This window comes from Lycium ferocissimum, chromosome 4, assembly GCF_029784015.1.
Source record: "Lycium ferocissimum isolate CSIRO_LF1 chromosome 4, AGI_CSIRO_Lferr_CH_V1, whole genome shotgun sequence".
Taxonomy (NCBI): Eukaryota; Viridiplantae; Streptophyta; class Magnoliopsida; order Solanales; family Solanaceae; genus Lycium; species Lycium ferocissimum.
In genome coordinates this window covers 47,700,818-47,715,045 of record NC_081345.1, presented here as the reverse complement: position 1 = coordinate 47,715,045, position 14,228 = coordinate 47,700,818, and the positions used below count along the sequence as shown (strand labels likewise).

The window sequence follows — 14,228 nt, the reverse complement described above, 5'->3', positions numbered from 1 at the left end:
CCTGAGGTTCTGGGTTAGAACCCCGGCATAGTCATAAAAAAAAATTAAAAAAAAAAAATCGCAAAGCAAGGCTTTGCAAAAAGTCTGACGCATAACTAAAAGTCTGCCGAATACGACAGACTAATTTGCCTTATAAGGCAAACTTTTAGTTATGCTTTAACCAAAGTCTACCGCACAAGGCAGATTTTTTGCAAAGCCTTGCCTTGCGATTTTTTTTTTGTTTGACTGAGCGGGGGGTTCGAAACCAGAACCTCGGGATATTTTTGGCCATAGTTTTAAGCGAAGGGCAAAAATTAAAGACCAGCCCAAAAAAAAGGGCAACCTGCGCAAAAAAAATGTTGCTTGGATAGTATATATAAACTTAAACAATTTAACATATATATATTCGTTCTTAATGACACAAAAGAATAGTGAGTGCAATGGTACTTCACACAAAAGAATAGTGAGTGCAATGATACTTCTCATTTGTTTGCACGTAATGGAAGTTTGAATTTGAATAGTTCAGACCTTAAGTCATTAAGTATATTTGTTTACATTAAAATCTAAGCATTTATTTGATCTGAATAAGAGTCTTAATCATTAAGATCTTGAACAAAGTCTTAATATCATTAAGAAATACTTTTTTATGGATAAGTTTTACCACCACTCTATCCACCCCCACGGCCCCACCCTCACCAGTACCACCCACTCCAACCCCCATCCTCACCACCACAACCCCACTCCAACCCCCACCCTCACCGCCACAACCACCCCTTCCTAACCCCCACCCCTTTCCGCTCCTCACCCCACCAACCACCTCTGCTATCATAACCACCACTATCAACACCCTCCCAACCCCCAAAATCCACCCCTACCCCCACCCACGCACTACCATCCACCCATCCGACCACCACTAACCACCTTTGCTATCACAACCACCACCACCGTCGCTAACCACCGGCCATGACCACCAACCTCTATCATCATAACTAGCACAGCTGCCAAATACAACCAGCACCATGCCAATCACCACACATTCTTTAGCCATCACCATCAATTACTAACATCAACCAACCCCACCATCACAACGACTACCAACCGCCATCATCCCACCAGTCACTACAACACCAACCACCTCCACCATCACAACTATCACCGTACCACCACACAAAGCATCTCCACCATCACTAACGAACATATATATCTCTTTCTCTTAATCAAAAAATAATTTTATTTTAATATATTTATATTTATTTTCTAATATTTAGTTACTTTTTTATTCGTTGTATATTTATTATGTAAGTAAATACATTATGCACATTCAAATGTTGAAAAACAAACAGTTGTAACCATTTAGTGTTTAGATCTAGGACAACATCTTAATCATTCAGATTAGCATTCAGATTCAGAAGTCTTAATCTTAATGAAAACAAATGAGGCCTAAGTCTCCGACCAATTATGTTTCGCTTTCGGCAAAAGAGAAGGTATATATCGTTTTCAAGTTGGCAAATGATGCAAAGGGAAGAAGAAGGAAAAAAAAAATACATTAATAGGATTGTAGAATGTGATCTTATATTAGTTCTCACAATAGAACAACAAGACAACGATGGTTGCATTGCATATAGGATAAGGGCTTTTTTGCTACGTTATAAGCCATACATTTTGGTTGAAATTTGACTAAAGCTGCAAACGTAGAATAGACTTCGTAGAAAATAGGTTCTTGTCGATACCCGCTTTGGAGTTCGACGAATTTGGATTTGCACAAAAAAATTCACAATTTGGAATCCGCTTTTGAACCTGACTAATTGGGTGTCATGTCGGGAAGTTTCACTTTAGGGGTAAAGCGAGTCCTACCAAAAGCAATTACATTACAAGGGTACCGAGAATTGAAACTGAGATCTCTAATTAAGGATAGAGACGTACTTGTCATTCCACCGTAACCTTTTATAGTGAAAATGGGTTTGTTGAATCATCATATGAAGAATTGAACATCAAGTTGGAACTCTATTTTTATTGCTTTCTTCTCCCTTTGAGAAGGCAATAGAATAATCTAGCTGGTCATTTTAGCAAAATCAATTTTTAATATATGTTTCTTAAAATTTTTATTCCAAACGTTCAAGTTGTCACACCATAGGGGAAAATGCAAAATAGGTGCCATGGGGAAAAATAATTGCAATGTATAATTAAAATCCTTTTCTTACAAAAAAATAAGGCAACTTTCATGATATATTTTCTTAACTAATATTAAACCCTAACCCTAGGGAACAAGTATCTTCCACATCAAAAGCAGCAGCTCAAGCCAAAAATCATTTTTGATATCAAGAATGTCTGATCACTTTCCCCATGATATCCTCATCCATATACTCAAACAAATTTCGATACAATCCCTTGTACGGTTCAAACACGTTTGCAAATCATGGCGTTCTCTAATTGATGATCGTCAATTCATCGATCTTCATGACAAAACGTGTACTATAAATCGACAAAAAATCCTCGTGGCTTGTAAAGAACACTTCTACTACTCCGTAGGCGCCCCGCTACAACACGATTCACGTGTCTCTCGTATTGGGCCTCCCCCGGGAATCAATTATTCGTTGAGTAGAAGATCCATGAGTTATTGCACCGATTTTTTTTCTTATAGCTTTATCTTTCGATAGAATTATCTTTTTGTGGAATCCTGCCACCAGAGAATCAAGAAAAATCTTTCCTCCAATCCCCGTTAAGGAGGAGGAGGAGATCTTTTCCGCTTTGTATGGTTTAGGCTACATTTCTTCTCTTGACGATTACAAAATTATTCGAGTAGTGCCTCAAGTTCGTGCAAGTGGTCATAATGTTCATGTGTTCTCGACGAAAAGCAATACTTGGAAAGTGATTGGCAATATACCTATAGATGATTACCATCTATGAGCCAAACACACGGAAATTTTTTATCCTATGTTTGTGTCTAAAAAATGAAAATTTTAAGGAAATATTACTGCCATAGGTAACGAAGGACTATCCATTTATTCTGTTTACCCTAGGAGAGTGCATTTTTTGTGCTGAATCTTTTACTTGTGAAATTTGGTGTATGAATAAGATTAACGGTTCATGGAGTAAAATGTTGGGAACTAAAATTCCACATAGCTCATATGACAATTTTTGGGTACAACATGTGCCTGTGGGATTTGTTAAGGATGGAGAAATGTTGTTTGTAAGGGATGAATTTCAGGTTTATGATTTGCAGACAAGAAAGTTGAGAGAATTTAAAGTTGCTGAGCTTGAAGAATAAGTATGCCTCAGTTGGGCAATAACATATGTGGAGACTTTAATATCTCCTCCTAATGCTATATAGGATTTCATTAGTGAGTTTGTTGTTTTTGACTTTTTGTTTCAAATAGATTAAATACAAGTTTATTTTTTTATTTTTTTTAATTCATTCTATGTCTATTCTTCTTTTTCCACGGTGAGAAGTACTTTGAATTTAGAAAGAATTGTAAAAATCCAGGGGAGCACCTTCTTGGGACACCATTATTTAATGTGTATCTAGTCTTTTTTAAAATATTTTTGCATGTCTATCTATTTCGAAACAACTTAAGACATGCATTTCATATGGCTGAAGTTTTCAAATAAAAATGACTTATTGGAACTCAGCCATATGAAACTTCAATGTGAAGTTATTCTGAAGTAGTAGACTTGCGAGTTTTTAGAGTAACATCAGAACTTACTTTGCAAAGAGCTCTATTCATATAGTATAAGAAGTTGGAAAATTCATTCTTTTATTTAACAATTCGGTGTCTGAACCTTAACAACCCGATTATTTCATATTTGTATCAATAAACTCATTATAATTGTTAAAAACGCTTTCTAACAAGGAGTTTTTTTTTTCTTTTTCGAACCTGAGACCTTTTATTAAGTATGAAGAAATCCTAATCATCTCATCAGGCCTTTTGGTTGTGGAAAATTTGTAAAAAGTTGTGACCAAAAGTCAAATTATTTAATTTTATGTAGATATCAAATACGAATAAGTTCTTACTAGCAAAATAACCTCCTAACATATATTTTTTTAATTGTCCACATAAATGAAATGTTGGCCTCTACCAAAATGTTTGACACTTTTTCTGTTTTTTATAAGGAGTAATAGCCTGTTTGGCCAAACTTGTTTTTCTCCGACAGTGCTTATTTTTTTTTCAAAAGTATTTATTTTTAAAAAGTGAGGTGTTTGGCCAAACTTCTAGGAAAAAATAAGTACTTTTAAAAAGTTGCAGAAGTTATTTTTCTGAAGCTAAAAATAATAGTTGTTGTCCAAAAATACTTTTTTAAAAGCGCTTTTGAGAAAAATATGTTTAGAAGCACTTATTAAAAATTTGGCTAAACACTAATTCTTTGTTTAAAAGTGCTTTTTAAATTAATTAGCCAAATACAAATTTATTTCGTCCAAATTATTATTTTTTTAAATAAATTAATTTTAAAAGCTTGTTGTCGCTGCCCACCGACCAAACTACCTACCAAGGACAGACATTAAATTATTTCATTTTCTTCTTCAAACTTCTCTCTCTTTTGCAAAAATAACAAACCAATCATGTCAGCTCTCAACAATTTTGCTACTACCAATATCCTCTCTTTTCCCTCAAACTCTCTTCAAGAACCAAGAATAACTCAAACTTTCTCAATCAACTTTTCTCCACCCTTGACTATTCAAAATTCACTAAAAACCCCATCAAGAATTAGTCTTGTTTGTCCAATAAATGCTGTCACAGAAGATAGGGAAGCAGAGACCAGTCAAGAAAATGAAAAGAAAGATACAGATGGAACTGAATTTGATGAAACCAAGAATAGTTTATTGTCCATTTTGTTGGATAAAGATAGATTCTTTAATGCTTCAATTGTACTTGGTGCTGGTACACTTGCTATCACAAGGTTACTCACCATAGATCATGAATATTGGCATGTAAGTCTTTTTATAGCTATCTTTTTTTGCTTTTGGATATTTCATATCAGAAAGGGAAAAAAAAAGGTTTTAAAGTAATATTTTTCAATTACCCTCTTGTGATCATTAGTTACCGAGCTAGTATTTGAAGTTTATGGGTTCTGAATTTTCCACCAAACTCGTAGCTAGTGTTAGTTACTGGATTTGCAATTAAATATTTATGCATATTTAATAGATTTACTATATAAGCAAAAGTTATTGGGTTCGTCCGAACCTATACATAAGTATGGTAGCTCTGCCCCTGGTGATCATAAAGGTTACTAGGATTGGAATTTTCAGAGGGCTAAATGAAGGCAAAAGGAATGAACTAAGTTGGATAGCCATTGTTGAAGTGATGATTAGGTAAATTAAAGTATACACTTTCCAGTGGTTTAAGCTTTTAGATGAAATAGTCACAAAATTTGACATGGTAACAAGGCCAGGTTGAGGTCCAAATCTTACCGCCACCCTTTATCAAAAACAACTTTCACGAGGGCGTGTGTTGAAGATATGTGAATAAAAATGTATCCTCTCTAATAGCTTAATCATTTAGATAAGCTTATCACATAATTCCACATATTGCAGCCTGCTTTTCTTCCCCCCTTGTGTGGATTTAATTTTCTTGATTGTATACTCAGGGGTGGACCCTTTACGAGATACTGAGATATGCCCCGGAGCACAACTGGACTGCATATGAAGAAGCGCTGAAAGCAAATCCTGTTTTAGCTAAAATGGCAATTAGTGGTATTGTCTACGCTCTAGGAGACTGGATCGCTCAAGTAAGTAATGTCTGAATAGTTACTTGTTAGTTATTTTTGTACTGTCAGTTTATGGAAGTTAAACTCTTCCGAAATATTGTGAGCTGTTTTAATTGGTCTAATTTGTTTTATTTTGTTGTGTGGTTTCACAGTGCTATGAAGGGAAGCCTCTTCTTGAATTTGATCGAACTCGGATGTTTAGATCTGGTCTTGTTGGATTTTCACTTCATGGTTCCCTTTCCCACTACTATTACCAATTTTGTGAGGTGATGCTTTGTGGCTTGTATATATCTCAATTGATCAACCGTATTTTTTAACATATTTGGTGAAAGCTAAAAGGTTCAACTCTTAACTTACAGGCTCTTTTCCCTTCCAATGATTGGTGGGTAGTTCCTGCTAAAGTTGCTTTTGACCAAACCATTTGGGCAGCAATTTGGAATAGCACCTATTTTGTGGTCCTTGGGTTCTTGCGTCTTGAATCTGCAGCCAATATTTTCGGCGAGCTCAAAACCACGTTTTGGCCCATGTTAACAGTAAGGAATAATCTATCTTTAAGTACTTACATTAGAGACGGATCCAAAATTTAGATCGGATGGTTCAACCTTTAAATTCTTACCATCGGACCAATTGTACTCTGGAAATTATGGGTTCACAATTTGATATTTGTAAAGTTGTACTAATTTTGACATATATTTATACTCCGTGTCAAAATTACTGAGTTCAGTTGAACCCAATAAATAAGGCTGCATCCACTTCTGCTTCCGTCGAGGTTAGATCGTCCATCATATTCGGAGTATCCTATGTATTTTCTGAAGTTGAATATAACCAACAGAGTAGTATTCGCTCAAGATTTAAGTTGGTTTATGCTGATTCAGCGGAAGTTAGTCTAAGTTGACTGTTTGGTTTGCTTAAATAAAGCTTAACATATCTTCAAACCTAATGTACTTTATTTATTTTCTTTTAGTTATATTAGAGTGCAGTTATGTGATACTCTGAAAATGTGGTGTCCTTCAATGTCTATGCCGTCTTCCTTGAACGGTTAATGAACTCTGCGTGGCTTGGTTTTGCTTATTTACTTATTTCTGAAAAATACATTATGAAAAACTGACATTTGTGCACAAGCTGGCCCGTGCAACACAGTCATTTAGAAAAAGAGAGAGAGAGAGATTTGTATTCGTTTACTCGAAGAGGTTGTAGAGTGGCTACACGTAGAACCTTTATCAAGTTCAACTCTTTCACTAACTAATCTTGAATGTCTTTTTTTGATACAACTCTTTGTTGTTCTGGTATTTATCAATTCTAATTTTGCAGAGATGATGTCTTTGAGAATACTGAATCAGTTCTTAATTCTTTCAGGCAGGGTGGAAACTTTGGCCATTTGCTCACCTAATAACTTACGGCGTTATTCCTCTCGAGCAAAGACTCCTTTGGGTTGACTGCGTCGAACTGGTTTGGGTTACTATTCTCTCAACGTGAGTTTCTGATTGGATTTACTATTGCTTTCATATAACCGGTAACAATAGTATGTGGAAATTGTTTGTATTCTCACCCTTACCAATTTTAAGGACGAATTTACGAGACATTCTGTCGTCATGCCACGGATGTTTCCTTATGGACTAAACGACACTCGTCTGAGAAAACTACGGATTATTTTATTTGTCTTCTCTGCCTTATGAATAAACCATCCTTTAACTGTTATAAACCTTTCAATAGCTGTGGCTGTGCTTTTGCATTTTATGTTACCTGTCCTAACGCCTTACATTTGATTTTGGCTTCGAGCTCCGCATTGTTGAGATTTTGCAATCCAAAGTTTCTGTTCATGTCGTATTATGTACACTAGAACGTCATAGAAAAGGTGTAGTATCTTTGTGACGCTTGACAATGCATTTTTGCAGTTTTTCAAATGAGAAATCAGAGGCACGAATGTCTGAAGAATTACCGGAAGCTAAATTTGATTCATCATCGAGTAAATTGCCTGAGGTACTAGTCCAAAATAAGCTGCCTTTTTCAATCTATTGTGTTTTCTCACTTTTAAAGCACTAAAAACTTATTCTTGTTTGCATTTGCAGGATTAATCAAGTAAACAACTTCAGAGATTCTATGAGTTCTTTGATCAAGTTATAATTAAAATTAGCCAGTTTGTAAAGAAGCTATTTAGGAAATTAAATATATCTAGTCAACAATGATATTCTTCTTCTATAGTTATATTATTACTTGCTCTCCTAGTCCCCCTACACCTTGATGAATGGGGGAGAGATGTAGAAAAAGTCAAATTAGAAAAGAAGAGTTTACTGTGGAGGTTATTTACATGTATATATATATATTTTTTTTTTGGGCAAATAATTTGACTTTTTATTCACCAAGTAAGCTTTACAAACCAGGAAAAAAAAACAAACAGCATATCTGAGCTTACTCAGCCTCAGACGTGCTAGCTACTTCAACTTCCTATACATTTGCTTCTCATCAAACAGTGCTTTAGTGTCACCATACTACTTCATACTTCTGTACATCTGTCACTTCTAACTACGGATAGAAGTTCAAACTTGCTAGTCTCATACACAATCTGCTACTGGTACTTCCTCTGTGGTGCACTTCCTGGACTATGGTCTTCACTATCTGATCTTCACTTCCGTGCTTCTGTTGGAAAATTCTGCAATTCCTCTCTTGCCATATCTGTTAGACTGCACAAGCCAAAGTCACCCTATATATCTCAGCTTCCGGATTTTTTCCTTTGTAATGTGCACTTGCCCAGTTCACCTCTTCCTGCCATTCAAATATTTGTCTGGTGATCCCTTGCCAACTCAACATTCTTCTCCAGACCCCTGAAAATATGGGGCAGGCAAACAATAGGTGAGCTACTGTTTCAGTAGTTGTAGGGCAGCATAAGCATGTAGCATCGTCAATTATTCCCCATTTCACTAGTTTCTCCTTGGTGAGCAGCCTTTCATAGATAGCTAGTCTGAGTATGAATGTCCATTTGGGTGAACCCATGTTGTTACACACCAACCTCTTCCAAGACACTTTCTGGAAGTTACTTCTCAGTAGTTTATACATTTTCTGTATTGAAAAGTTTGTCATCTGTACAATATCCATCTCAAGGTAACCTGCTGCTGCAAATTTATCCTTAGTTTTCAGAATCTTTTTGATTAGCCAGGATGCAGTATTTGCTACTATGTTCCATACATTCCTCCCTTTCCCATAGTATGCATGCACCCATTGAACCCACAACTTATCCTTCTTTGAGCATAGATTCCATAACAGCTTGCAAATGGCTGCTTTGTTCCATGTTATAGTATCCAAAATATGTATATTTTTGTACCTATTCGGAGAAACAATGTGTAAAATTTATGAGTTGAATAAGTAATTCAACCACAACATACATCCTGTGTACTTTTAAGATACCCAAAGGGATGGAGTGTTTTGTATGCTTCTCATTTGCCCAAGTTTTGATACACAGAGTTATCGGTAAATGATGAACAGGCAGTAGATTCATACAGAAATAGTTGCATGCAAGCTGGCTCGAAATCTCGGTTATTTGAAAGGGAAAAAAAAAAAAAAAAAGCTATAGTGTTTTGTTATTTTCAATTACAGTGGACTACTTTTAAGAGGAGAAAAATAACTTCTTTTGCAATGATACTGTGATGACAAGAGATTGCAATTTAAATGGCAGTATCACGAGTTCATTTTGTAGAACTGTTAACCCAATTGGCATTTCCTTTTTTCTTATTATCCTTTTTATAAAAAAATAAAAAAAAACTCGTTATGTTGATTAAGAAAATAAGAAATAAAGCATCCCAGAAATTAGGAAAAAAAAATTGTTTCGTGTTAGTAATTTGTTACCCCCTCTTGTCTCAAATTACCTATGTGTTTTAGGAGGAGATTTTCACTATTTTACCGTTGTTTAAGATGTTTATGTCTTAAGATATACATGTACCATTTTTAGGTGTTTGTAATTTTTAAAAACAATTACTACTAACGATAAAATGAAAAGAAAAATTAATTTAATTTTAAATTTCTAAAATGAAATATTTTGACACAACTATTTTAGAAATCACGACACATAATTTGAGACTAAGGAGGTGTATTTAAGTGATAAATTGAGGGAATGACACATTAAATACATGATTAAATTATTAAATTTACTGAAAAGACCCTTTGATAAATTGACTATTTTCTCTTCTTCCTGCTGCACCAAAAACAATAAGTCCTCCTAATAGAATAAACATAATCCAAGATAGATCTATTGGTACATTTGCCTTTTGAAGTTCTTGATCTGCTCTTCTGATTCCATTATAATGGCTAAGCTGAAATCAATTGAAGACAACACATCAAAGAATATGGCAAAGAGGAACCATGGATCCACCAAATTCTTTGTCATTTTAGATTATCTTTACCTCTTCATATTCTTCTGTTTCCTTTGCTTCTTTCTTGTCAAAATGGTTGGAATTTGATCCATCCAGGTTATTTCCTTCAACCCTTTTTGTTAATTTTCATATTAATTTATTTTCCTTGATTTATCCATGACTTCCTCCGTTTTAATTTGTTTGTCTGGTTTTGACTTGCCATAGAGTTTAAAGTTTGTCTGGTTTTAACTTGGCATAGAGTTTAAAAAGGTAAAAAAATACTTTTGAATCTCGTGGTCTTAAACTAACAGATATGTAGAATGCATTAAACTATACTTTAATATTGTGGTCTTAAACATGTCATGTGGAAAGTTGAAATAAAAAAGGTGTCAAAAAAAGAAAGAGACATGCTTTTTTAAATAGACTTAAAAGAAAAGTAAGACAAACGAATTGAGATAGATGAGTATTTATTAATGCCTATTTGAATCCAATTTATGCAATTTTGTGTCTGAGCTAGTAAATTTGTATTTATGGATGTTGGGATTTGAAAAAAATTTGGAGATTGATGATGTCAGAGCCCTTTGGGAAGATAAAAGACAACCTTTAGATCCTTGGAGAAGTTTATTTGTACTCAGATGTTTGTTGAAGAAAAATGTTGCTTCATAAAACTGAGCATTGTGTGGATGAATGCCAGATGAATCCTTTTAAATTAAATCAGCAAACTTTAACTTGGGAAAAAGAAAAAGTCAAGCACAATCACTGTTTACTATGTCTTGGAACTATTAGGCCTGTTGAATACTTAAGAAAAAACCTTTTAACCTCTTATACTAGGTGTTTTAATATCATTTCAATTAGTGATAACATATTGATCTTTATAACTTATCAAAAGAAAATTCGGATAGGATATTGAAGTAGTGGTTGCTACACATGGTTACTTAGGACTGGAGATCTATTGACATGTTTGATGGAACAAAGGGCTTGGGGAAGATTGGTGAATGTGGAGCAACCTTGTATTCCTTTATGCAAAGTTTAGTGTGTTTGGCATAAGCTGGTTGATATCTGTCATGATCTGGTATTAGCACTGAAAGAGAGAGTTACATTATCCAAGTATTGGTGGATATAGTTACCTGGTATTTGTGTTGGTGGGAGGTAGCCGGTACCCCGTGAAATTAATCGAGGTGTGCGCAAACTAGCCCGGACTTACACTGCTAGAAATAAAGAAAGCATCGAACAATAAAGAGAAGGGGGATGAGAGGCACAAACTCAGTAATATAGAAAAGAGGGAGGAAACTAAAGAATAAGGGAGATTACTAGATGAGAAAGATCAGAGCCAATACAATACCAATGCCTGCCTTCTCTATGCTACTACTACGCAATACATAATTAATCCCTATCCTTTACGTTTTCACGGATCAAAGCCCTGGGTCCCAATTATTTGTAACTTTCCGAACTTGCTTTCCACATTGGCTCTTTGGCACATTTCATGCATACCAATATCTATAAGCATGAACTCAAAACTTCCTAAATGATAGAGGACCTAGGTAGATCCACTGGTCAAAGATCAAAGCATGGACCATGATATTATTGATGTTATTTGTTTATATGCACAGTGAGTTTTTGTTGGCTAACTTATCTACTAGGGTAAAGTTTGGAATGATGTTGAGTCTTCACAACATATATTTGGTTTGTGTATGTCATCAGAAAGCTTAATATTTATATTGGCACCAAGTTATACATACTGGTCTCTTTAGAGCTAGATTCCGTTATATACTGAGGCCAGTTACTTTGAGTTTTATCTTATATTTACTTTGATGCATTAGGAAGCATAAACATGTCCCAACATTGTACACTTCCCAATTCTGAGCTTCTTAATATTTCAAGGTTAGTGGGTAGCTGAGTGTTCTTCTATTTAGTAGTTTTAGTTAGTAACTGCGTAGTTTCTTTTTGCCATTGTGTTATTACTACATGTTGCATTTGCTCTATCTTATTATTGTCTTGCCATAATTTTCTTGATACCATGCTTCAAATTCTTTTTTTCTTTTCTTTCGAGCCGAGGGTCTATCGGAAACATCCTCTCTACCAAGGTAGGGGTAAAGTCTGCGTTCACCCTACTCTCCCCAGACCTCACTTGTGGGACTACACTGGTTATGTTGCTGTTGTTGATGTGTCTGCCATCTGAGATGAAATTTGAGACCTTGTAAGACTAAAGTACCCTGAAGTGTCCATGTTCTATTTGTGAAACATAGTGGGATTTGCGTAGTTTTATCAAACGGAAAATGTTTATGTGGAATCACATAGCCGATGAAATGGCATATAGAGGGTTTTCATCCTCTATAATGAATCAGAAGCCTTTCCTTTTTTCTAGTGGATTATTCTTGTTTACCTGAAAATTTGTCTTAATTTTCATCCATTTAAAAAAACTTCTTATTTTTCAGGTGATAGTAAGCTTGTCTGCAGATCAAAAGAATGCTGAATTCGATAACTTCATTTGGTTGACTCCAATTCAATGTTTATTTTCTTCACCATTTGGCTAGTGAGATTTGGAGAGGAATGAAGTTGTAAATGTTCAGTGGTGAGTGAACAATGCAAATTACATGTAAACGTTCTTTATATATGCAAATTCCAGTAGATCTCCAGGTGGACTTGATTATCCTTTTACTGTGATATGGCTCTGAAATTTTGAACCTCAATTTAGAACCACTATTATCATCTTATCTTAGTAATGATAACCAAATATGAAGGATTGATATTATATCAAATATTTGACAAAGTACAACCATTGATGAAAAGTACATAAGACCATACATGTTCTTGCTTTATTTTATTTATTGGACATAAATGGTTAAACCAAAGAAAAATAAGAAGACCACACATGTAATGAAGGGATTGAAATGAGAGTTTTTCATTAGGAAGGATGGCCATCAGGGGTGGATGCAGTGACTCGGATCAGGTTCAACCAAACTCAGTATTTTTACAGTGGAGTGTAGATTTATACATAAAATTCCTGTAATTTTTTAAATTACAACGAGTTCAGTATTAAGGACCTTTAAAGGTCGAATTTATCAAGTTAAAATCTTGAATTTGCCTTTGATGAATATGCAACCAAAGCCTGGAATCAGGACCGAGTAAATGCACCATTTTCTTGGTTCTATTTGTATCGTCGCACTAGAGTAACTTGCATAAATCACTTGAATTTGTATTTATGGAATTGTTGACTAAAACTTGTGTTGTCCCTTATGTATGGGTTTAGAACTACTTTGGTCCTTATGTCCACTTTTTCGCAAACATTAAGGACCAATTATGTTAAACATAATATATTTAGGACCAAAGTAATTCTAAACCTAAATAAGGGACCATTTGGATTTTTTAGAGATCAGCTTGTGCCTGGGGGGCAGGGGCAGCGCTAGAGAGAAAGCTATGGATTCGGCAATTTTTTTTAGAATTCAAAACCCATAAATTCAAAACTTTGATTCTGCCTCTGCTTGCACCTTTGAATGAGGCGTTGGTGACCGACGAAGAACACATACATATAATTCATTTTAAGATGTTCCAAAATGTGTTCACACTAACCCAGAAAAAGAGGGGAAAATCCATTATTTCTATGTATATATATAGAGAGAGAGAGAGTACATGATCATTTCAGTAGTTTACATCAATTCATAACATTATTCATAAATCTTTCACTCTCAAATATTCGTAGTCGTTTAACGAAGCAAATTTTAAATTTTGAGGGTGATATTTTGTCTCAATCTAGATTTTTCCCTATTGCAATGGATATAACTTATATAATATACTATTTTTCATTACACTAGTTAAACCGTCTTGCGGCGGCTGAATATAAAAGTAGATATTTTAATTAAAGAAAATAAAATAAGTTTGTAGTTCCCAAGTGGATAATTACGTTAGTTAATTTTTTTAAGTATATTTTCAATATATGAAAGTAAAACTTTCGTTCCACTCCTTTAATATTTTAACTTCCATTTTTATAAAATTATTTACTTCAAATCAAATGCGGAGTTAACATTTATAAGTTATGTATCCTAATTTTCTAAAGTTATTTTTAAATAAATAATCTATACATAGTTATTTTAAGCACAAATTAGGGATCGGGGGTTTGAATATGGATATGGAAAAATCTTTGGAGGGAGCGCTTTAACTTTTTAACGCGAATTATACGGATTAATTGGCTCGAATGCGGATATC

At 34.6% G+C, this 14,228-nt stretch overlaps 1 protein-coding gene and 1 long non-coding RNA gene across 2 annotated transcripts; both read left to right on the top strand.

The window, feature by feature from the left end:
* Positions 1 to 4,479: 4,479 nt before the first annotated feature.
* Positions 4,480 to 7,757, top strand: LOC132054128 (uncharacterized). The gene is made up of 7 exons (XM_059446189.1): positions 4,480 to 4,906; positions 5,563 to 5,703; positions 5,835 to 5,948; positions 6,042 to 6,215; positions 7,039 to 7,154; positions 7,578 to 7,662; positions 7,752 to 7,757. The coding sequence occupies exons 1-7, from the start codon at positions 4,538 to 4,540 to the stop codon at positions 7,755 to 7,757; spliced, it is 1,005 nt and encodes a 334-aa protein (XP_059302172.1). The 5' UTR covers positions 4,480 to 4,537.
* A 2,250-nt stretch (positions 7,758 to 10,007) lies between these two features.
* Positions 10,008 to 12,723, top strand: LOC132054798 (uncharacterized). The gene is made up of 2 exons (XR_009414365.1): positions 10,008 to 10,142; positions 12,461 to 12,723. It is a non-coding gene; the product is annotated as an uncharacterized LOC132054798 (long non-coding RNA).
* The last annotated feature ends 1,505 nt before the right edge of the window (positions 12,724 to 14,228 follow it).

Excerpts from the sequence above, each read along its gene's own strand:
- LOC132054128 (XM_059446189.1), top strand. The coding sequence starts at position 4,538 with ATGTCAGCTCTCAACAATTTTGCTACTACCAATATCCTCTCTTTTCCC. Across the intron at positions 5,949-6,041 it reads ACTATTACCAATTTTGTGAG|GCTCTTTTCCCTTCCAATGA; the intron begins GTGATGCTTTGT and ends CTTAACTTACAG. Across the intron at positions 7,155-7,577 it reads TGGGTTACTATTCTCTCAAC|TTTTTCAAATGAGAAATCAG; the intron begins GTGAGTTTCTGA and ends GCATTTTTGCAG.